This window comes from Eschrichtius robustus, chromosome 17 (genome assembly GCF_028021215.1).
Source record: "Eschrichtius robustus isolate mEscRob2 chromosome 17, mEscRob2.pri, whole genome shotgun sequence".
In the NCBI taxonomy this organism is placed as follows: Eukaryota; Metazoa; Chordata; class Mammalia; order Artiodactyla; family Eschrichtiidae; genus Eschrichtius; species Eschrichtius robustus.
Genome location: NC_090840.1, coordinates 67,299,756 through 67,322,248, shown reverse-complemented (window position 1 = coordinate 67,322,248; position 22,493 = coordinate 67,299,756). Strand labels below are relative to the sequence as shown.

Genomic DNA, 22,493 nt, shown 5'->3' with positions numbered 1-22,493 from the left:
ACAAATTGTTGTTTGATTTCAAGGGGAATCACAGAAATGGCAGTTTTGCTTCCTCCCTGAGAGGGTACCATTGTGCTCTAAGCATGTGATGATGCCATTCCAGTAGCAAGTATAAACTTCCTTTTAGGTTTGAGTTCAACAACTTTCTTGAGTTGAAGCTCAAATTCTCGGGACTTTCCAATTCAAATAGAAGGTCTTTATTATTGTAGTTAAAACCTGTGCCTTCAAAGCTGTCTCCAGAGTCACTGCACCCTTTTCCAAATAAGTGCTGCCCATTTTCTCTTGAGGTTAGAGAGAATGTGAAAAAAAGTGGTTCATAACATATCTAACTTAAACCTACATGTAATCTCTCCATAAGTAAAGGGAATTCGCCTAGAACCTTTGTCACTACTAAGCACCTATTATGTGCCCAGCCTTTTGCTACCTATTGAGAATGAAACGGAGCAGGGCCCTATGGTCTATTCCCCCCATATCCTCAGCCTGCTTTTTGTCTGTGGAAAGATTTTATCCAAAGAATAAGTTTAATCAGAGTGGTGAGAAAGTGCAGAAACAGAGGAAAACAGTCAAAGGAGACCAAATAATAATAGTTTAGTCATTAAGCATAGTCAAGGACCTTTAGTTCCTTCTCAAGGGCTATAGATAATATTCTGAGCCATATCCTGTGAGCTGTCTTATAGATACTGAAACCCCCGCCAGGTGGAAGAAGTTAACTACAGGATGACCATCATGACATGACTATAGCAATGACATGAGCTGCCACAATTCTGAGGATTGGCCTCAAAGAAATGGAAACAAACCGACCCTGGAACTGAAGATTAACTATACCTAAAACCATCAAGTTGAGGCTGGTCAGACCACCAGTGACCAATTTCAAGATGGCTGTCAGAGCTGAATGTGCTGTTTCTGCATGTAGCCCCTTCCCTCTGTCTATAAAAGCTCTTGCCCCCTGATTGTTGGGGAGTGGGGGGGGGGAGTCAGCCTTTGGACCGGCATCTGTCCTCCCCCCACCCCCCGGGTGCCGGCATCCAAAATAAAGCAAACTTTCCTTTCCACCAGCCTTGCCTCTTTATTGGTTTTTGAGCAGCGAGCAGCCGGACCCCACTTTCAGTTACATGAACCTGATAGCAGACGATGCAGTCTTTATCCTCCTGTATTTAATAATGGCTAATATTTGTATGTTTCCTATGTTCAAGTACTGAGCTACCTGCTTAACATGCATTATATCATTTGGTCTTCATATCAACCCTGTGTGATGAGAACTATTATTATTTTTATTAAAAGAAATCTGAGTTTTAGAGAAGTTAAGCAAGGTCTCACCCTTAAAAGTGGCAGACCTAGGTTGGTTGGACTCCAGAATCCAGACTCTGAGTCTCTATACCATGTTGTTTCTTTCCCCTGCTCTCTGGGGATTTATATTCTTATTGCTGAGACAGGAAATACTTAAATAGAACAGGCAACACTAAAGAACAAGAGATAAATGTTTTGGGTAGAATCTATAGGTTCTTGAGGATAGCACAGTGGGTATTCCAGTTGTGAGGAGGGTTCTTGTTAAGGTGCTGAGACTTGGGGAAAGGAATGGATTGACTAAGATTTGTATGAGCACAATGGAAAGAGGAACAGGGCTGAGAAATAGGAGAAGTGTGGAAATTAGCTTGGACTTCTGGGGGGAATAGTTTGACTAGAGTGAGAGTTTCTGTCATTTATCAATGAAAGATCTGGTTTGGGGGTAATTTGGGTCATATTTTGGTGTGTGTGTAGCTATATGAATACTACAACAAAGGGTAAGGTTTAGAAAAGTATTTAAGTAGTGGAATTAACTTACTTATTGATTGTTTTTGTTTGTTTTTACAAACTGTACTCCTTGAATTTCCACATTTCTGAGAAAGTGCCAGAGAGAGAAGGGAGGTGGCTGCTTAGATGGGATCCTGGCTTCCCACTCCCACTAGAGCAGCTCCAAATTTAGATGTTGGTATTCATTTTGAGATTTTATTTGAAAATAAGGTTTTAATGCTTAAAAAAGTGTTTCAAACCACTGAGTTAGCCCAATAATCCTGCTTTACAGATGAATAAATATGGGCTTAAAGGGACACAGCTAGTTAGTAAGAGAGCAAGAATTCAAGTTCAAGTTCCAATTTAAACTTCTTGATGCCAAGTCCTTCATTAGACAAACATTTATTGTCTGTTTGTTATATCCCAGGAAAGATTCAAAGCTCTGTGGAGTGCAAGGATGACTGGTCCCTGCATTTGAAGGACCACAAGGGATAGAGATGCCTAAAAAGAGATTATAGACAGTATGGGAGGCCCATTGCTCTGCACGGGAAGGGCAAAATCAGGGGGTGCTTCACAGAGGAGTGACACCTGGCCTGAATCTTCATGAATATGTTGGAGTTTGCCAGGGACAGTAGGTGGAGAAGAGCATTCTAGGCTAAAACAACAAGGTATATTAAAGAACGAAGACAATAGGAAAGCACAGCTTAATCAGGGAATAGCAAATAGTTCTCAAATTAAGAAAACTTACCCTTTATTTAGCATTCTCCTGTGTCAGGCATTGTGCCTGACAATTTACATGGATTATTTCATGTAATGTTCTTAAGAATCCTATGAGCTGGATACAGATGAGAAAACTGAGTCTTAAGGTGGAGAAGTAATTCACCTAAGGGTCATGTAAGGTCTCACAGTTAAACAGTGGTAGAGCTGGGATCTGAATCCGGGGAGCTTAATTTTGGATTTGGAGTCCTGTGCACCTTGCTCAGCAGTTTGGATTTTATCCTCTAGGTCAGTGGTTCTCAAATTTGCAGCAGAATCACCGGATGGACTTGTTAAAACATAGATTCTGGGCTCTACCCCTGAGTTTCTTAGGTAAGACCCAAGGATTTGCATTTCTAACAAGTTTCCAGGTGATTCTGACCCTCCTTGGGGATCACACTTTGAGAGCTGCTGTGATAGGAAGCTACTGGAAGGTTTTCAGTTTGGGGTGAAAATCATCAGATTTGCCTGCATTTTATGCAGTGCTCTCTGGGTAAGGAATGGAAATGAATTACAAGTTGGATGAGAGACCTCAGTGAAATGGTGTTTGAAGGCGGAAGAGAATGCAAACAGGAAGAATAGTTATGAGATGAACTTCTAATGTGTGTCCAGAAGAATGAAGATGAAGAGATGAATCTAAAATAATCACACAGAAAGATAATTTAGGTATTAATGACACTCAGCAGGCTCTGATAAAGGATAGTAATAATTGTAATTAATAATGAGACTCTGCAGACATGGTTTCTGATTAGAAACAAGAGATGAAAGGATTGTAGAACAAAAAGTGGCTTTAAGGTTTCCATGAAAAGAAGTTGGAGAGCAGGGTGGTTGTTGAGGTAGCTGTGTTTTGAACGTGTTGAGTTGAGGCCCTTGTGTGGCCTCATAGAGAGGCGTCGTGCTATAGTGGGAAGAGGACCAAACTGGCTTAGGAGGCCTGGTTTCTAGAAACTCAATCACTCATTCTACCATTTTGAGATGTCACCTACCTCCATTTCTTTATCTACAAGTGGCGTTGGTAACAGCTTCTCAGCCTTCTTATGTGAGACTAGAGGGTAAAGGCTGAGCGTTTCCAACCTTGTGTTGTTACTTTTAGTAAAACAATTTTCTCTAGTCACCTACCCACCGATTCGTGCTCAGATGTTACACAGTCCACATGGCAAAGTAGACTCAAACATCTTTCATTCACCTGGACTTTTACATGCACATTTCAGAGTAACCAAGAAAAAAAAAAAAGACTTAAATTGAGTTTGAGTTTTAAAATGTTTTATTATAAGCTAGGGTTAGGAACAAAGCTGAGTTATTTCCTGTGTGGGGTAATTCTTCTTAACCTCAATTATGAATAAATGTATTTTCAAGTGTTTCAAGTCTACTATAACTTTACTTTAAATCCACTGCCTTAGAAGATTTTTAAGACTACTGACACATTTTAAAGCTATTAGCGAGATCCCTTATGTTAACTATTTAATTCTAGAGTGTTAGCAAATGGATACATGTCTCTAAGTCTTTCTTATAATCCCATTAAAATTTAAGAAGTGACTTTACTGGTCATCACGATCATTGCGTATTCATTCACTCAGGAGTCATCACATTTCACGCCTTCCTGCCCCTCGACCTCCATACCCAGTGCATTAACAAGTCCTTTCCCTATAACTCTCCCAGTTTTCTGCCTCTCCATCAACACCATAATTTTCTTGGTGCAAAATATCACTCAGTGTCTTTCGTCTGGATTACTGCTGTCATTTCCAAACTAATCTACTGTATCCATTTTGACTCCCTCCAATTCATAACCACACAGTACAGAGATTAATGCTTCATATCTAATTAAGCTTCCACCGACTTAAGCCCTTTAAAGGCTTTCCAAAGCTTTTAGGATAAAGACTATACCACCCTACAAGACTGATGAGGCCCCACATGGACCGACCTCTACTAACCTCTCCAGTCTTATTTCACTCCAGGCTCCCTTTTGCCTCCCTGAACTAGTCAAACGGGCTGTCTTCTCTTCTGGTGGATGCCTGGTGTCTCCAGCCTACAACCTTTGCGGATCCTGTTCGCTCCGCCTAGAATCCTTTTCTCCTCTCTTATCTAGTTACTCCCCTCTATCCCTCAAATCACGTCTCATCTGACACTTTTCAGAGTCTTCCGTGACCTTCTTCTTCTTTTTTTTTTTTTTTTTTTTAAAGGGAATGCTATTTATTTATTTATTTATTTTATTATTTATAGCTGTGTTGGGTCTTCGTTTCTGTGCGAGGGCTCTCTCTATCTGCGTCAAGCGGGGGCCACTCTTCATCGCGGTGCGCGGGCCTCTCACTGTCGCGGCCTCCCCTGTTGCGGAGCACAGGCTCCAGATGCGCAGGCTCAGAAATTGTGGCTCATGGGCCCAGTTGCTACGCGGCATGTGGGATCTTCCCAGACCAGGGCTCGAACCCGTGTCCCCCGCACCGGCAGGCAGACTCTCAACCACTGCACCACCAGGGAAGCCCTTCCGTGACCTTCTTGACCACATCAAACCTGAATTACTTGTTCTCATAGCATCATTGACTTCTTTACGTCTATGCTTGCCACAGCTGCAATTTTACATTTATTTCTGTGTCTATTTGATTGATATGCAGCCAGGGGACCATGTTTAGTTTGGCTCCTTGTATAGAACTAGTGCCCAGAAGAGTGCTTGGTACACAGTAGGAGCTAATGAACATTTGTGCAATGAATGCATATTCTTAGAGAGTGTTTCAGTCAGGGGCTCATGCTTCGATTCCATTGGGAGTAAGTGTAATGCATAGAAGTTTATGATATAAGTTGATGTCATTGAAAGAGGTGACAGTGTTGATTTCGGCTTTCAATTGTGTAATAAGTAATAACACAAGTACCGTTTTCATTTGAATAGGCGTATGCTATTTCTCCACTGGAGAAACCCCCGGGACCATAGATTACCCGTAAAACTTTGCCTCTGTGGTTTAAACTCTTAAGTGGTGTCTACTTTATACACACAGGCAGTCCTGGGTTGTGGGAGCGATTGAGCCTGCTTGGTTTTCTATTAGCTGTCATGATTTTTTGCTCCATTTAGATTGGCAAATCCCTTTCGCAGAGACTGTTTTCCGGTTTTTATTCTGAATTTTCTAATAGTCCTCAACCACAGCAGAATTGAAAAACAAGACTTAAAGAGTTGTAAAATAGGATAGGAAGAATACACATGGGTGCGGTTTTCTTACTTTCCTGGTGTATGTGCTGTAGTGACTGCTAAGTGGTACCCCTGAAAATCAGGTGGTCAGTGGCTGTCTAACACCATAGTCTTAGAAGTATCCTGGGACTAGAATTAAGTCAAGTCAAGGCACCATGATTGCAGTTAATTTTGCACAATGAGAAGCTGGACATTGATAAAGTTTGAATCCGTTCATGAACGCTTCATAATTACTGCAGGAGGCAAGAATGACAACCCTCAATTACAGATCTTTCAAATCTCACTGTTAACCTCAAGCCCTCTTACCTTAATCAGGGCTTGGGAACAAGGATTCACAGAAGCATTTCATGAAAAGATGGACTGTGCATTTGTATAAATGCAACTACTGTATTGCAATTAAGCAATACACACACTGCTGCTTCATACCACCAGCAAAGTAAATAAAACACTATTCTGCTTCTTACAGTTTGGAGATGATCCCCATGGAGGAATAGCCACGGTTTGTCATTGAGATTGAAACTTTAATGTCCAATTAGTAGTGAATGCTATTAATGGTATATTAAAATTACATTATGAATTAGATCAAGCAAGTCAACATTCAGGGCAGAAACTAATTGATTCAGAGTAATTTATTCTAATGCTCTGTTGTTCTTACATTATTTGTATGAGAATGTGGTCCTTACATTGCTTGCATCAGAATAGCCTATTGTGTCAGTTCTTGTCTAGCTCCTAAACTCCCCCTTTCTTCTCCTCACCTCCTGGAGCTAATGAATCAGAATCTTGGGGTTTAGACCATAAGCATCAACATTTTAAACAACTGCCCAGGGTCATTCTTATGCCCAATAAAACTTGAGAACCACAGAATGATTTTTAGGGCCTGAGACTTGTCAGATTTGTTTGGGTTCTCTCCTGCCAGGGGGCGGTGTTCTCTGAAATATGGCTGGATTAATAAACCAAGCGGAAAGTTAATTTTAGTCTTTCTCATACACTTTCTTGTTTCCTGACCCCAACTATGGTTGACCTTATACCAAAAATCTTAAATACCAGAGCAGGTGAACTTTCTTGATTCGGTTTTGTTATAGAAGGTTTTAGACTATATTTCAGTCATTTTAGTTGAGTTTCTGGACGTGCGGTATGCGTTATCAGGCTTTTTGGTTTTCTCAATTTTAGATAATGAGGGGTAATTTTATTTTGTGTTTGATTTGATGCCCAAGATGGGGACTTTGGTCATCCTCCTGACAGTTAATTTATAATGATGTCTTTTAGTAAAATCCTGTGTAACTGTGTTAGATGGGGTGTGTGTGTACATGTGTGTGTGTGTGTGTGTGTGTTTGTGTGAATGTGTTCCATGCACACAATGACCTGGTAGAAGATAAAGTTCTTTGGCAGATGGTTAACAGAAATAGTGGCTGAGTTCAATCCTCTTAGATAATTGGTAACAAGTGCTGTACAGAAGCCAATTCTGGATCAACCTGGCTATTACACTTCAGACTTTTTCCCCCTGCACAGCTACTCTGCATGTCAAAAAAAATTAATGGATAATGTTCAGCTTCTGAGTCTAATTTTTTTTCAAGGGGAGCCTTCACTGTCCTCATGCTGGATTTCTACCATCAAATGTCAGACAGATTCTAAATCTGCTGGACTCCGGTGAGGGCTGGGGAAGCTGGCGAGGGTATACAGTGCAGTCACAGGATTACCTTGATATTTTCCTTTTAGCTTGATAGTTGTCCTCTGTAAAAGCAAGCCTGCATCTTGAAATTGAACATAAAGAGTAAAAAAATCTTACGTGGGGTTAACATCTTTCATAAGCCTTGCTAAATGCAGGACCCCAAATCATTTCAGTATGGCACACAGACTAAAGCAAGAGGCTTCTATAGAAAACTTCATAAGCCTGCCATCTCTGCAAGACTGCGAAATGAAAAGGACGTTAGAAAGGCAGCTAAAAGTTTGGCACTGTGTTTTTTTTCTTTTGTTCAATTAGCTGTTACTAAATTCTAGAATATCTAATGAAACCCAGGACTAATGTGCAATCCACCATAAACAAGTTCTGGCTTTTGTGCTATCAGGTTTTATTTGAGCTGAGCCACTGCTTCCTCAGTAATTTGTTGCGTGGTAAGCGCCGTATTTGTTTACATACACACATATGCTGTGTGTAAGAACCATGGTCACCGGGTCCGGCCGGAGAAAATCCAAAGATAAGCTTTCCTCCCTCATTTGAATCCTAAAAGTGTACAGTATTTAAAGACCTCTCAGCTTTTGAGGCCTTGATTTCTTTTAGAAGTCTCCTGATTGCCAACCAGGTTAGTAAAGAGACTTTAATGCTCACGATAGCATCAAAGGGCACAGTGTTTGGTGGCTAGATGATAATTTATCTGGGAAAAACCTAGGGAAGCAATTCTTTAAAGCTAAATTCTTGCTGCCATTGAGATTTCCTTCCTCAATTCAATCATTAATAAAGCTTTCCCATCGCACCCCTGCTGCTCCCGCACCCCTCCCAAAAAACAAAAACAAAAGCAAAAAAACCCAAAAAACCCAAAACCCAAGCTGACAGTTTTTTCGGGAGGAAGAGGCAGAGAGACGTGAAGTTATATTGTCCCTCCTCACCGGGCAGAAGAACTCTGTGTTGCTTAGTTGGCATTCCCAGTATTTTGATAAAAGTTACTTCTCTAAACTCTAACAACAACATGGGGAAACATAATGCTCTTTCTTGTGTTTAGTTACAATCGTGGGAGATTTCATCGTGAGAAATATTTGAGGAGTCGGGAGTAGCTGAGAATGTGGCAAAAGGGACAGGGTCGTTTAAACTGCCAGAAAAATAAATAAATAGGCAAGACAGAGAAAGTTATTAAGTTTATAAATTATAAAACTTTCCTTTTAGAAAAAATAAAGTCGTGAGGTTGACTACATTGAATAACTACATTGTAAACCTTAAAAGCTTAGAGCGGGTAGAAACCCTTTTATGGCTCTGTTTCATTTTTATCGGATAAAATGCATTTGGTTTCTTTTTTTAAAACCATGTTTTTAGGAGGGAAGAAAAATGAACATGCAGTGTTATTGGCTACAGCGACATAAGAAACCCTTATGTTACCAGAGGAAACCACATGAAAGTATCTGTGTGTCAGGGGAGGGACAGATAGGGGGTGGAGAGAAGGAGAGGGATATTTCAAGCTTCTTATGCGCAGAGCTGCGATTCGTGAACAAACTGTGATGAAATCAAGCTGTGGACAAATCAGAGGAGCCTGTCAACCTCCCAGGTGGGATTACTTGTAGTTAATAGACTGGACTCAGAGCCCCAAAAAGCAGTGCATTCAGTGTAGGCAAACAGAACACACTGCAAAAGGCTTTCCAAGAACCCTCTGCCATGGCCAGGAGAAACTCCTGCCAGCTGTATCAGGTAGGAGAATGACAGAATGCCAGGGGAAAACCTTGGTCTTCAGAGCTGCTTCCTGATTCTGAATTTTCTTTTTGTTTCTAAAATGAAGACAGCGCTGTATGGTGCCTTTGGGAAGTTGTAAGATTGGGGGGAGATGTTGAAGTCATTTGCATTGCCTTCCTGGAATTTGATTTAGGCTTGTCTGGCTGCATTGACAATTTGAGCTCTTTATTCCCTTAGGTAATATCCCTGTTCACTTTTGCTGTTGGGGTCAATATCTGCTTAGGATTCACAGCAAATCGAATTAAGAGGGCAGAAGGATGGGATGAAGGCCCTCCTACAGGTAAGTGTAGCAACTATTCCCATTTTCAATCTTTTAAAAATTTTATGCATTGGGTAATCAATGTCAGCTCATTAAGAAATTCATCTTTAAGCTAATCTTGCAGTGTAACTACTTTAGTCCTAGATGTCTCTGGAATAAAAGCAGCTCTGTGTATAATTCAGATAGGATAATGTGGTTTAATGAGAGAACATTTATGATCTCTTCATGCTAGATAACTGGCTATTTAAATCTCTGTCCTCTGAAATTTCTAAATGTTAAGATAATATTAAAGCTCTTGTGAATTGACAAGGCTGAAACAGAAATGGTGAGAACAGGTGCTGGCTTAATATTAAAGATCCATGAATTTGATTTATTGTCATGTGGTATGAGATGTAGTATTTGTTTTCAGAAAGTTCTGACCTAGAGAAAAATAGGAATGGAAGTACAAAAGGCAGGGAACTCTCTTTGTGAAACTTCAGGGCTATGAGATTAAGATTTACCTAGAACAGGAAAAATATAAAAGAGACGAGGTGCTTAGAAGAGCTTACAAGGTTGAGTTGCACTCACTGATTTTTCTTTTGGACTGAGGAGGGGTAAGTTTTAATAGTGTGCCTTGACTTAACTAATAGAACTGAAGTGAAAGAGTTTCCTTTTACAATACACTGTGCCATAAGCAGTGTGGGAATTCTTATGAAGGAGCTCCTTGTGCAGATGGAGGGGCTTAACTGACCAGGTCTTAAGTAATGAGTTGGTTAATTTCCTGGAAATTGGAGCTGCTGATGCTTTTATAAATAAAAATTACACATTAAGTAATGGGTACTCTATGGGGCGATCTTTTCTTGACTTTTCCTGACATCTCAGCAGGTTTGTCTGCCTTCCTGTGCATTTTGCATTTCTCTGCACTGTATTTCTTGACCTGACTCATAAGAGACTCTCACCTGTCTCTGTTTAGCCAGCATGAGCACTTATTAGCCAAGTTATAATCCATACATGGATGGAATACTGAGTCTTCCTTACATCAAGCAAGTAACTTTTGAGTAAGAGTGAAAAAATTATATTAGAAGTAGTTTAGTGCATCCAAGTGGGGTGTGCTTGGGGTGAAAAGTGAGAAAATAGATCATAAAAATTGCACCCCCAGGGAGCCAAATGGACAGAATGAGTTGTCTTCTGTTGGGGAAGGGGAGGAAAGTAGATCACTAAGCTGGAGAAACCTGTTTTTATTGGTAACAAATGCTCTCTTCAAAGACTTCTTTTTCTTGTTCCAGACAAGTATAACTCCCATTCACACTGACTGTAACTGTTCAGACTGGAAGGGGGGAATTGGATCCTTAGTTTGGTCACGTGGGCAAGCTAGCATCTTGAGAGCCCACTGCTGGTTCTTTCCAATGGACCCTAAAGGAACTTTTTTCCTCTTTTGTATTAATATATTACTTTGGCTAAAACTGATATTAAAAGTGATTTCCCTGATGAATGTTGTAAAATCAAGTCGCCCATTATTTTCAAAGTTGACTTCTTTGGAAAATGGTCATGAAAGTCCTGGATTGGCACCCTGGATCTGTATCACTTGCCGGGCCATCTTGGGGAAGTCACTTGTGAATTCTGCTTCCTTAGTTGTACGACAAGGAACAGGCCTAGATGATTTTTAATTTTCATTCTGTATTTGAAAAAAAAAAGCCCATGATTCTGTCCACTCTGTTTCATTGCCTTTTGAATGTGTGTGCTCTCTTCAGGAGAACTTGAAAAATATAGACCAGATTTACTAATCCTTGAATATATTTTGTGTATAATAAATTATTTCCATACGTTATTAAGAACAACTGTAAGAACTAATGAATCAATGCTACTTCTGGAAAAATAATATAATCTAAATTATCATCTATAAATCTAAGTGATCTTAAACATACTACAAAATATTTGCTTCTTGAATTATTTAATTAAATCATTGATTATTTTCAGCCTTTATGGTATCTTCTAAAATAATTTATTAGTGAAAATTCTACGGCTAAGAAGTATTAGTCTTGGGACACAACGCCATTTAAGTCTGAGTTTTGGGATTTTGGTATACCTGACACTTTTTACTTTAAATTTTCTGTTGATATAGCTTACCGGCTGTCTAGGCACTGTGGAAGATTTCTCCTGAATAAAGACCAAGATGTACTTTGGAAACTGGGTGAGAGCATAGTGCAGAGAATTTAAGCATTTTCATCTTTTTAAATGTTATATGTGCCTGAAATGACACATACAGTTGGTTATTCTGTCAGCAAAGCCTACACATCGGAAAACACTGGGTGAACTATTACTTATGTATTAGAACAAGGTACTAGGAGGAAAGACTGCTATGCTTATTTTCAACAATGCTTTCATGTTCCAGAGAAATCCTGGGAAGCTAGATGCTTCGAGATCTTTCCACCAAATAGAAGGAACATAAAGGGTAGTGACATACGGCCAGCTTCAGACTGACCGGAGCAAGACCTCTCATTCACAAGCACCCAGTTTCTTGTTTAGCAAATGTAGTTCCTCAGAGTCCTCAACTGTAGCTGAGAACGTTCTGTATTCACGCAGACGCTTGCTGCTGTACTACGGACTTAGGTGTTAAGTTTCAAGGCTGTGGCAGTGCAAACTGTTATAATTAATTAACTAACACACTTGTTAGCTGGATTTTTTGTTAGGATGTTGTGATCTATTGGAAATCATGGTAGAATAGGATTTCCTCTACCAGATCATAGAAGATCTATAGATTTATTAGAAGATACGAAATGAGCAGAGCTAATTATAATTCTGTTGGGTAAATGTAATGGGCCATCAGGTAGATGAGATGGCTGGAATAACCTTTCAAAGAGAATGTAAAGCATATGTGCAATTCAGTTTGACATCCTTGTCCCATACATCTGATGTAGCCAGCTTGATTTACCTTTAAAACTGCAAGCGAATTTATGTGTATACAAGTGTGTGTGCACTCATGTAATGTGCATATGTGTATGTTTGTGGTGTGATGGTGGAGTCTACTTCACTGAAGTTGGTGATACGTACTCTTCCAGTCTCCAGGTGGAAATGGGATATCCTCTGAGAGAAGCAAGTTAATACTTGAAAGACAAAGGGAAATTTATAAGCTTGTGAATAACTGGCTAATACGGACTGGAAAGCTCAGTCCAAGTCATCACCGTTTTTAGTGGCTTGAAAGTTTAAAACTATGTGAATGTGAATGAAATTCATGGGGAAATGTGAAATGAAGAGTGTCTCTAACAACTTTATGAGTAAAGCTTTTCTTTGTGAATCCTGGAGAAAGCAGACAACGGTGATGGGAGCGAGAAGGTTCACGTTCATTCGATAACTTTGGGCATCTCATTCTACAATGAAAAGTCACTTCAATGATAGGGTAGCAGCATGTAAGAACTGCAAAGCTGACGGATATATCAGTCATTACTCTGCAAGGAAAATTAAGGGGACTATCACGTCATGGGATTTTATGTTAAATCTAGTGTAGAAATCAGAGGGAGTTTAAGTCAATGGAATGAAATAATTTGAATTAGAATTTAAGGAGGGCATGGATTTTTCAGTTCATTGTTAATTGGTGCTTTGGTGCAGTGGTTTTTCATTTATCTTAAAAACGATACAGAATCTTCTATCTTGTTGCATTAACCAGAAATCTCCGTCTTCAATAGAGTTCAAATAGAATGTATCTTCCAAGATCATGTCTTAAAAAGAACATCTAAAATTCAGAGCTTATGTACATAATTTGAAAATTCCTTTGTTAACGAAAATGGTATTGTAGTTATAGTCAGATGATCTGAGATTGCAGCTAGGCCTTTGCTAACTCAAGTTAGGCCTAGAGCTCTGCTCTTCCAACCAGGAAAGTGGGGGTAATGTTGCCTCTTTATCCGAAAAGATTTTTTAAAACAAAATGCCATGCTAAGACTGATGAGAATATAAAGTGTTAAGTATATGATGATACACTTAATTTACCTCCAATTTTGTTTGAAGGTCAGTGTCTAAATTTTCACCCTATCAAGTTGACAATACCTGCTATATAAAATGATGTTTCATTGTTTGGTAGCAGATTTGTAAATCGTTCAGACTTACACTACTGACTACTCTCATAAATGCTATTTGAATGGTTGATAAGTGAAATTAAAGTCTTAAATTTCATTCAAGTCATCTAGAAATCTGTTTTCTTGTAGTTTATGAGGTCTTTCTACATGAGGATGTTGTATTTAAAAACACATTGAAAGTACAGGTGTTTGAAAACTTCCCAGGTGGACCTATTTATTAAAAAAATTGTCTATGAAATCTGGTTCGGAAGCTGTGAAGAGGAGATAATAGTGATGCCTAAGTAATAGGTATTTATAGAAAATGATGTATTTAGGAAGCAGAGATACAGACATGCAGGCCTGTATGTAAGTGCTGCTTTCTAAGGGATGAGGTCAAAATGTATGGACACCAAGGGGGGAAAGGGAGGGTGGGATGAACTGGGAGATTGGGATTGACCGATATACACTATTACATATAAAATAGATAACTAATGAACACCTACTGTATATAGCACAGGGAACTCTACTCACTGCTCTGTGGTGACTTAAATGGGAAGGAAATACAAAAAGGAGGGGATATATGTATAATATAGCTGGTTCACTTTGCTGTACGGCAGAAACTAACACAACATTGTAAAGCAACTATACTCCAATAAAAATTAAAAAAAAAAAGAAAAACAAACAAACAACAAAAAGAAAAAATGACTTCAGTACAAGAAGGTATGACCAGAAAGAACGAATCATATACTCCAGAAGAGGCATCAGACAGTATTAAATCCTCGAGTTGGGCGGTATCTTGAGTGTCATTCACGTTGTCTGCCTCCTTTCCTTGCATTTTATACTTCAGACAGGGCAGGAAGACACAGGAGAACCAGATCTGTTTCAATGCTCTTGAAAAGGAGGCGACATAACCACAGTCTGTTTCATTTCAAGCCTTTACTCTCACTGTCAGGAAATACTAGGGCTGGGAACCATGGAGAATGGGAGGAACAGAGAGGGTGTCATATCGCAAACTCTGAATGCAGGACCAGACAAAACTTAGAAGAATCATCCAGCTTTATGCTGAGCTAAATGTTTTCAAACTTAAATACAGCCTCCTTCACTGGCCATCATCCAAATCTGAAAATTTCCATTTTGCAGAGAGAGTTGGAGGGAAATATGATTGGGACTCCAGGATGAAGTAATGTTTAGGTCACAACTCTTGTCATGAATTAGGTTCTTTCCAATAGTCTAATTAAATTATCAATAGTATTTCTTCCGTATATAAATGACACCAGAATTCCACAACGCTACCTCTGTGTCGATATGCTAAGATGGAATGTTTTAGAAATAAGGTTTTACTTAAAGAAATAAAAATAATTTCACTTGTTTCTATCAGAATTATGCATTTGAATGAAATAAATCAGGTTTTACATTGGTTTTTTTTTCTAAATCATGAAATTATGCTTCTGTGAAAAAAAAGAAATGTATAACATTGTTTTATGCGTATCATACATGTACATACACACATATTTTAAAATTTAAAGTTCCTATTTTCAAAAAACTTCCGTCTGTGTAGATCTGTAACATTTATTTTTTAAGATTCTGCAACAGACTAGTTTCTTTGAAGTAAAATAACACCATTTAAGTATGTAATTAAATTGGCAAATGTCTCATACAAAATTTCAAACCCCCATTGCACCTAGCACAGATTTCTGACTTGATCCTTTTGAAGTTTTTTGTTTGTTTGTTTGTTTCATTTTGTCTTTGTCTTTTTCTTTCTTGTTAGTGCTGAGCTTATTAGGTCTGGAAAAGGAAGGCTTTACAGATTTTAGAATTCAGGCATAATAAGTCAGAGAATCTTTCCATATTTGATCATTCAATCAGGTATAACAAAAAGAGAAGTCCTAAAATCTGTGCTTAGCCTGGTGTGGGGAGAAGGACATGGAACCTGGGCATGAAATGAAAAAGCCAGCACATGGGGATGAATTACAGAACTACAGAAAGAAGCAGGGCTAGAACTTGTTGTGAAAGAAGATGGCAGGGATGGAATAGGCCCTGGAAAGGCAAAGTGAACTTTGTTCTACTCTATCACTTTATTTTCTTAAAAAAGGTGCAGCAGTTCAGTTCTTGGGCTCATCGGACTTGAAGAAGTATATGGCTCAATTGTTTATCTTCCTATTTCTCTTCCTGCCATTGTCAGCTGAATCCAAGTCAGCCAAGAATGAATTTTGTCACGTGTATCCCTAATCCACATAGGCCCAGGAATTCACTCTCATTTGAAAGCTGTTGGTAACCCAATCTTGAGTACTTTTTATGAGATATATCTTTGCATTATGAGTGTTAAGGGCAAATCTTTCTTAACAAAGCTGTCTTCAGTTTAAGTGTTGGCAAGGAAGATTATAATTGATAGGGGCAAGCTATTGAGGGAAATTCAATTACTTTCAAAGACAAAGTAAGGGATCAACTTAGAGAATAACCAACTTTGTAAGAAAAGAGTAAAATTCACGTTGATAGAATGGATGAAGAAAGGTTTAAAATGGCTAAAATTTTGTACAGATATTTTGAAAGGAAAGAAAGAAAGAAGAGATTATGATGAGGGGAAAGCAAAGGGCATGAATGGAGGAAAATTTCACATGCAGGCTGGGATGTTACGAAGAAGAGGAGCCAGTAAACAACTACAAACAATGTGCCTTTGGATCTCTTCTGATTATCTCAGCTATAAGTGTAGACAAGCATATTTATGTACGTAGCTCATAGGCATGAATACCACTCAGAATTTATTAGATGGCTGTTAGAATGATTCTGTCTAAGCAGTACCTTTAAAAAAGGAATAATTCAATTATAAGCATTTTTCTAATCTTTATCTTTTTTCTTATCTCTACTATAGGATTTCTCTATTTTTCCTTTTTCCACTTCTCAACCCTCCTCCCCTCATAGTTTCTTAGGGTCCAGCATGCACTGTTGATTGGTTGGCCAAAGTCAATAGAAAAATGTGGTTTAAGAACCAGAGGTAAGGCATTGCGTTGGAAACCTGACATTATTTCTTAAACTGAACTGGTGTGCTTTGTATGTATTTCAAGATCCCAGAATGAACCATGGAAAAGCGTTTCACATCTCATGGTCTAGTGAATCTGTTTGCTTTAGTTGAACTGATCTAATGCCATATGGGTGAGGATTGGGTGACTCTGACTTTAAAGAGGACAAAGAACTAAGGGATGAACAGGATGTTCAGATAAATGGCTTCGGTGAACCTGGAAATATCATTTAACATCTGTTCTCTCCCTGCCTCTGGTGTTTTCTTGATTTTATAAGTAATGAATACTAATCATAAAAAAAATGAAAAATTTGTAAATGTAAATAAGGAAATAAAATTACAAATAGCATGTTTTAAATAACATTTGTTAGGATATTTATATATCAATATTATATAACATATACTTTAAACACATATGTTCACATGCATGTATACATATATACATGAGAGAGAGAAGTAAGCAGGCAAAAACCCAAAAAGACATTTGTAAAATGTTAGACGTTTCAAACTGCAGAAAAGTAAGAAGTTTCCTTGCTTCTCTCTTTCTCATTTTCCCCAAATGTAATTCCTGTAAGGAGTTTCTTACAGTGAAAAAAAATGGTTATTCATACTGGCACCTTGTTTCAATGCCTCTGTTCTCACCCTCTCTTTCATCTCTAGCTCTGGCCTCTGTTTTTATTTTATATTCATCTTTATTCTTATTGCTTTGTCTCTATTTTTAACACAAAATATATCAATTATATGTACTATTTACTACTATAACAGTTTTCTGTACTTTGCTGGTTAAAAAAATGTGTTTATCAATTTTGTAGATCTTTCCATATTAGCCTATGCAGATCTGACTCGTTCTTCTTAAGGGCTGGGCAATATTCCATTTATGGAGGTAGTGATTCTTTCTTGTACATGTATCTTGGCAAACTTTTGCAAATATATGTGAGAGATAAATTCCTAGTAGTGGAATTTCTGGGTGAAAGATTCATATGCCTTTAATAATGTTGATAGATACTTTCAAATTGTATAAAATTTTTTATAAAAATTTTAATTCCTAGCAACAGGTATGACACTGCTTATACTTTCCATTCATCAGAAATTATTTTGTAAGCTAGGATGAGGATCCAGATTAATTTTTCCAGTCAGCCAGTTACCCCAGCACTACTTACTGATAAATCTTTTTTTCACTTCTTGATTAATCCTTCTTTCTTTCTCTGATTTCAAATGTTATTTTCATTATAAAATCACTTCTCTTATATTTGGTCCTATTTCTCATCCTCATGCCCAGCACTGATCTACTTATTTTCTATAACCAATCTGTGTTAATTATTTAACTTCAGAATATATTTTACTTCCTTTTCAGTGTTTTTTGTTTTCATATATTTATTTTTGATAAGCATTTAATATCCTCTCAAGTTTCAAGAATTCCTTTTTGTATTTTTATTGTGATTGCATTGAATCTTTAAGTTTATTTAGGAAGAAGTGGCATTTTGTTGTTGTTGTTGTTTTGGTTTTTTGTTTTTGTTTTCTTCGGCTGTGCCGTGGCTTCTGGGATCTTAGTTCCCTGACCAGGAATTGAACCTGGGTCCTCAGCAGTGAAAGCACAGAGTCCTAACCACTGGACCACCAGGGAATTCCCAACATTTTTGTAATATTGATATTTTTACCTCCAAGATGGTATGTTTTACCACTTAATTAAATCTTTTAAAATATCTTTTTTTTTTTTAAAGACAAATACTCTTTTATTTCTGTTAAACTGAATATACAATTATTGTTCCCTAGGCAACCAACTTTTGCTTATAACTACAATTTCACGTTAACAAAAAACACAGACGGTGAAAAGACAACTTTGATTGTGTAGATCTAATTACAATAATAAATAAAATAATTTATACAAGTTTTTTTTGACTTTTCTATAGGGGTCATATTCATTAAAGCCCTAGAGGCTAATTTTGGCTTAACCTTCTCTGGTATAGGAATGACTCTTGATTTGTTTCCTTTCATTACAGAAGCAAATTTTGTTTTTTTAAATTGCCTGAGAGGGAGAAGTTATATCAAACCCCCATCAGTTAATGCACTAAGTGAACGGAAAACTCTGATCCTCTCCTCAACTATTTCCTGGGTAACTTATATAGCAAGACATGTCATAAAAGGTCATGGCATAGGACAGGCAACTTTACTCCCTTTCCCATTTAGTTTTACTTCAAAGTGCTAACTTTGTAAACTGATGACAGTGGGTTCTGAGGGGGTGAAAACTCTTAGCTTCTCGTGAATTTTGTCTTCCTACTCTCACCCATATTAAAACAAACAAGCCTGTAGTGAATTTTCTTAACTCTCTTAATGCTTTCCTCTTTGCCCAGCCTAAATCAGCTCCCACTGCCAGCAATGGGTAAACCAAAAGTAACCACCACACCCCAAGTCTCAAACTACTTAGAAGATAATCTTTGTGGAGAAGGTCACTGGTAAGCTCTAGACCATGTTGATGTAACTTCTCTGAAATATAAACAGGCCTATTTGAGACTGGATAGAGTGCCATGTCTGATCTTTAGAGATGAATATTACTGCTTTTAAAACAGCAGTTAAGCTTTGGTGATTTTAAACTTCTCTCAGCTAAAGTGAATGAGATCCCCTGCTGACAAGTAACACTAATCACTAGGATCTCTACAGTTAAGAGAGACCCCCGTGCTCCACTCAGCTACACTCTGTCATAAGACTAGACCTCAGATGATATATTTAAAGGAGGTAAAAAGTCATAGCAGCAACACTGTATGTGGCTTGAGCACTGTAGCTATTTAAAAGCCAGAGGAATGGTAAATTAAGCCTCTTGGGGGTTGCTCCTATTTCTTTGGAGATGTTGTAATTAACAGTGTGGCTTCTTTGCCTGAACTACCTGTTTCTAAGAATTACCTAATGACAGTTTACCAAATCCTCAACATCTTTTGAGTCTTCTGAAACAGGACTGCCCAGAGGTGATCCAGTGATGTTTGATTCTTCTCGATGTTGTTGGAATATGGGATCTCAGTAACATAAGCCCGGGCTAAAGGGGAGGGTGCGTCCTCTTGTTTAAGGTGGGTGTCAGAGATTTCTTCTTCTGTTCTGACCATAACACTGTTCATCAGTTCTGTGCTATTTTGGTCACTGAATCTGGATATATGAGCATCATTAAATGACGGCTCTACAGTAATCTTAGGCTGATGAATTTCATCTGGGAAAGTGTCTGCTTCTAGGGCACCTGGAGGCTCAGGAAAATCAGATGAGTGAATATCACCATCCACTGTCAGTTCTGCTTGGGATATGGAAGAGGTGATGTCTTCTGTGGCAACTGTCTGAATGATGACTCTTGGTGTGTGACACTGCACTGTGACGTTGTCACTTGTGTTCAACAAATGTTCTGGAGATAAAGCATGAACAATGATCTGTTCAGGAGAGGCGGGAGCAGCCGCCGCCAGGGTTACTGTGGGGCCAGCAGTCAGAGTGAGGGGAAGACCTTGGCTCGAGCTTGTCTGAAGTAGGTAGGTGGCTGGAGTGCCAGTGGGCTGTAAATGGAAAGATGGAAGAACCTCAAATGTCTGTAGTGTTCCACTGTTTAGTGTTATTGTTTCCGAGTCCACAGTAGCAGCAGGGGAGTCTGCTGAAGAGACATGGGTGATCTGGACTGGAATCTGCAGGGCCGTCACGGGGCTTGGAGAGATGGCTGTATTGTCTTCCAGGCGGGCAACTCTGATCTGAACATGCTGTGCGCTGGAATTGGAATTACTGTTTGGAACTCCAGATCCTGATTTATTCTCCAAAAGCGTTGGGTTGTTTTTTTGATTCTCATGTAACTGTTTGAGACCTTTTGTCAAGACAGGGAATGAAACATCCTTATGGTTTGCAATTTGCCTTTTGATGGTCCACCATTTACTTCGAAGCCATTGTGGTGAACGGACACTGCTCTACCCCTCTGCTAACAGATCCCAGTTTATGTCATTTTCATCGGCTACATCAAGCTCTGCTATCCTGAGGATGAGATTGATTTCATCTTCCTTGGTCCACTCAGTACCTCCACTCTGTTTCCAGTTCAGGTAGTTGAGCCATTTAGAACGACACTGCTTTTCTGAGCGAGTACCCACTCGTTCTGCCACAGCTGCCCAAGACACGCCCCGTGTGACTATGTCACCTGGCTCAGTGCTTGTCAATCCATGAACCACCTCTGCAAGTCTCTTTTCTTCTTCTTCTGTCCACTTCCCTGTGTTGCAAGTGTCCTTCATCAGTCGGCACCGATCTTTGACAGAAGAGGCACTCCCTCCTAGCGCCGCCCCTATTGTTGCCCAGTCATTGCCATGCTTCATCCGGAGCTCCTTGAGCTTTTCAGTTTCTTCAGGTGTGTATTCTCCCACATGGTTTCTGTCATCATACATGCGAAGCACTCGTCTGTAAACTGCAAACCAAGGCCGGTTCAGACCCCATGCTATAGTCCTGTAGAAATCTTTTCTTTCGTCTTTTGACATCTCAAAGATGATTTCTGTAGCATCTTTTATTCCGCGTGCCTTCAAATAGCGTTCAGTATTGTTCACCAAAATATCAATTTCTTCCTTGGACCACATCCCCTGCTTCCATTTATGTCCTTTGTTAGTTAGAGAATCCTTATCTTCTTTAGTTGTAAACCATGCTTGGCTAACTGCTGAAACCTCCTCATTACCCAAGGGAGATATGTCATCTAGTTGCTCATTCTGTAGAATCTGGATCTGTGTCACAGTTCCCTCAGTAATCTCATCATCTGCCACCTCTGTGGTTGCAGCCATGGTCACCTCAAAGCTCTGATCATTTTCTGAAAGTGGAAGTGCAACAACTGATATGCAAGGAGTGGAATCATCAATACTTTGATCATCCTCAGAAGACAGACAAAGCCTTTTATGTGGAGGTTCAATACTATCTTCTGAGTCTATTTCATCAGCTTCATTCTGAGGGCAGTGAAGAATGAGGTTCCCGTCTGCGTCCCGAGTCAAAGTCACAGAGTTCACAGTTTCTACTGTTACTGTGTCAGAATCCTCTTCAACTGTGCTCATACTCAAATCTTGTAATGTTCAATGAAGTTCTTGCCTCAATACTCAATTTTGGTCTTGTCCACATACTTTTTTACCAACTAGAAAACAGATGGATCAGCTATAGCCCTTCCCACAGAATCGAGTTGCCTTCCCTTAGCCACCAGCATCACTTTCATGTTATCCAGATTGTTTCTCCTCCATGTTCCTACCTCTGCAACATTCCTGTTTTGGGTCCGGGCACTTTGGAAGAACCAGGATGGAGGCTCCAAAAAATACCAGGATGGAGGAAGCAGCCACGGGCAAGAGTGGCTGCAGCTGGAGTCTAAAGTATCTTTTTTTGTAGAGTTTTACTGTGTTCTTCATGTAGGTTCTAAACATCCTATTAAATTTATACCTAGATATTTTACCTTTTAGGTACTATGATGAATGGAGCTTCCATTTAATTTTTGAACTTATATTGCCTGTATTTTACAAATTTGTGGAACTTTTATCTCATTGGATTATTTTTTCCTAAAATTTTTAGTTGGTTCTTGAGATTTCTAGATATACAATCATATCATATGAAGATAATGTAGGAGGATTTATGTTTGAAAAGCCGAGATCGTAGAGTTCGTGTTTGTGTAACCCTAGTTATAGGTGTAGATTTTATGGCTGGAAGAGATCTTAACAGTCTTCTATTCCAATCCCATCTGTTCAGACTGTTCTCAGAACATTTAGGCTCAATTTTCCTTACAAAAGCTATGGGTATTCGAATAGGGGAGCGAACTCTTCTTTCTAAGTATATACTTCAAAGTTCTCTTCTCTGTTGGCATCACAGCATCCACAGAGAAACTAACCCTCACGTTTGTAGTAATAATCATTGTGAACAGTAGTAAAACCAATAGCCAACATTTGTTACTTTCTGTATGGCTGACGCCCTGCTCAATGTTTTGCATGGTTTGTTTCATTTAATTCTCACTGTAACCTCGAGTTGCTTCTATTAATCCTCCACTCTACAGATGAAGAAACTGGAACAAGGAACCTGCTGAAGGTACA

The 22,493-nt window shown here is 38.9% G+C and overlaps 1 protein-coding gene and 1 pseudogene across 13 annotated transcripts in view; one reads left to right on the top strand and one right to left on the bottom strand.

Annotated features, from left to right (window-relative positions):
- ENPP2 (ectonucleotide pyrophosphatase/phosphodiesterase 2) overlaps positions 1 to 22,493 on the top strand; it is a 109,112-nt gene that overhangs the window by 22,265 nt on the left and 64,354 nt on the right. For 9 of the 13 annotated variants that reach the window (XM_068525630.1, XM_068525628.1, XM_068525625.1 and 6 more), the window contains exon 2: positions 9,315 to 9,417. In XM_068525630.1, the coding sequence (XP_068381731.1) occupies positions 9,315 to 9,417 (103 nt within the window). Of the gene's footprint in view, positions 1 to 9,014; positions 9,096 to 9,314; positions 9,418 to 22,493 lie in introns of those variants that run through there. The other 4 variants (XM_068525632.1, XM_068525631.1, XM_068525629.1 and 1 more) reach the window with 1 other exon arrangement.
- Positions 19,309 to 21,765, bottom strand: LOC137751149 (cyclin-D-binding Myb-like transcription factor 1 pseudogene; annotated as a pseudogene).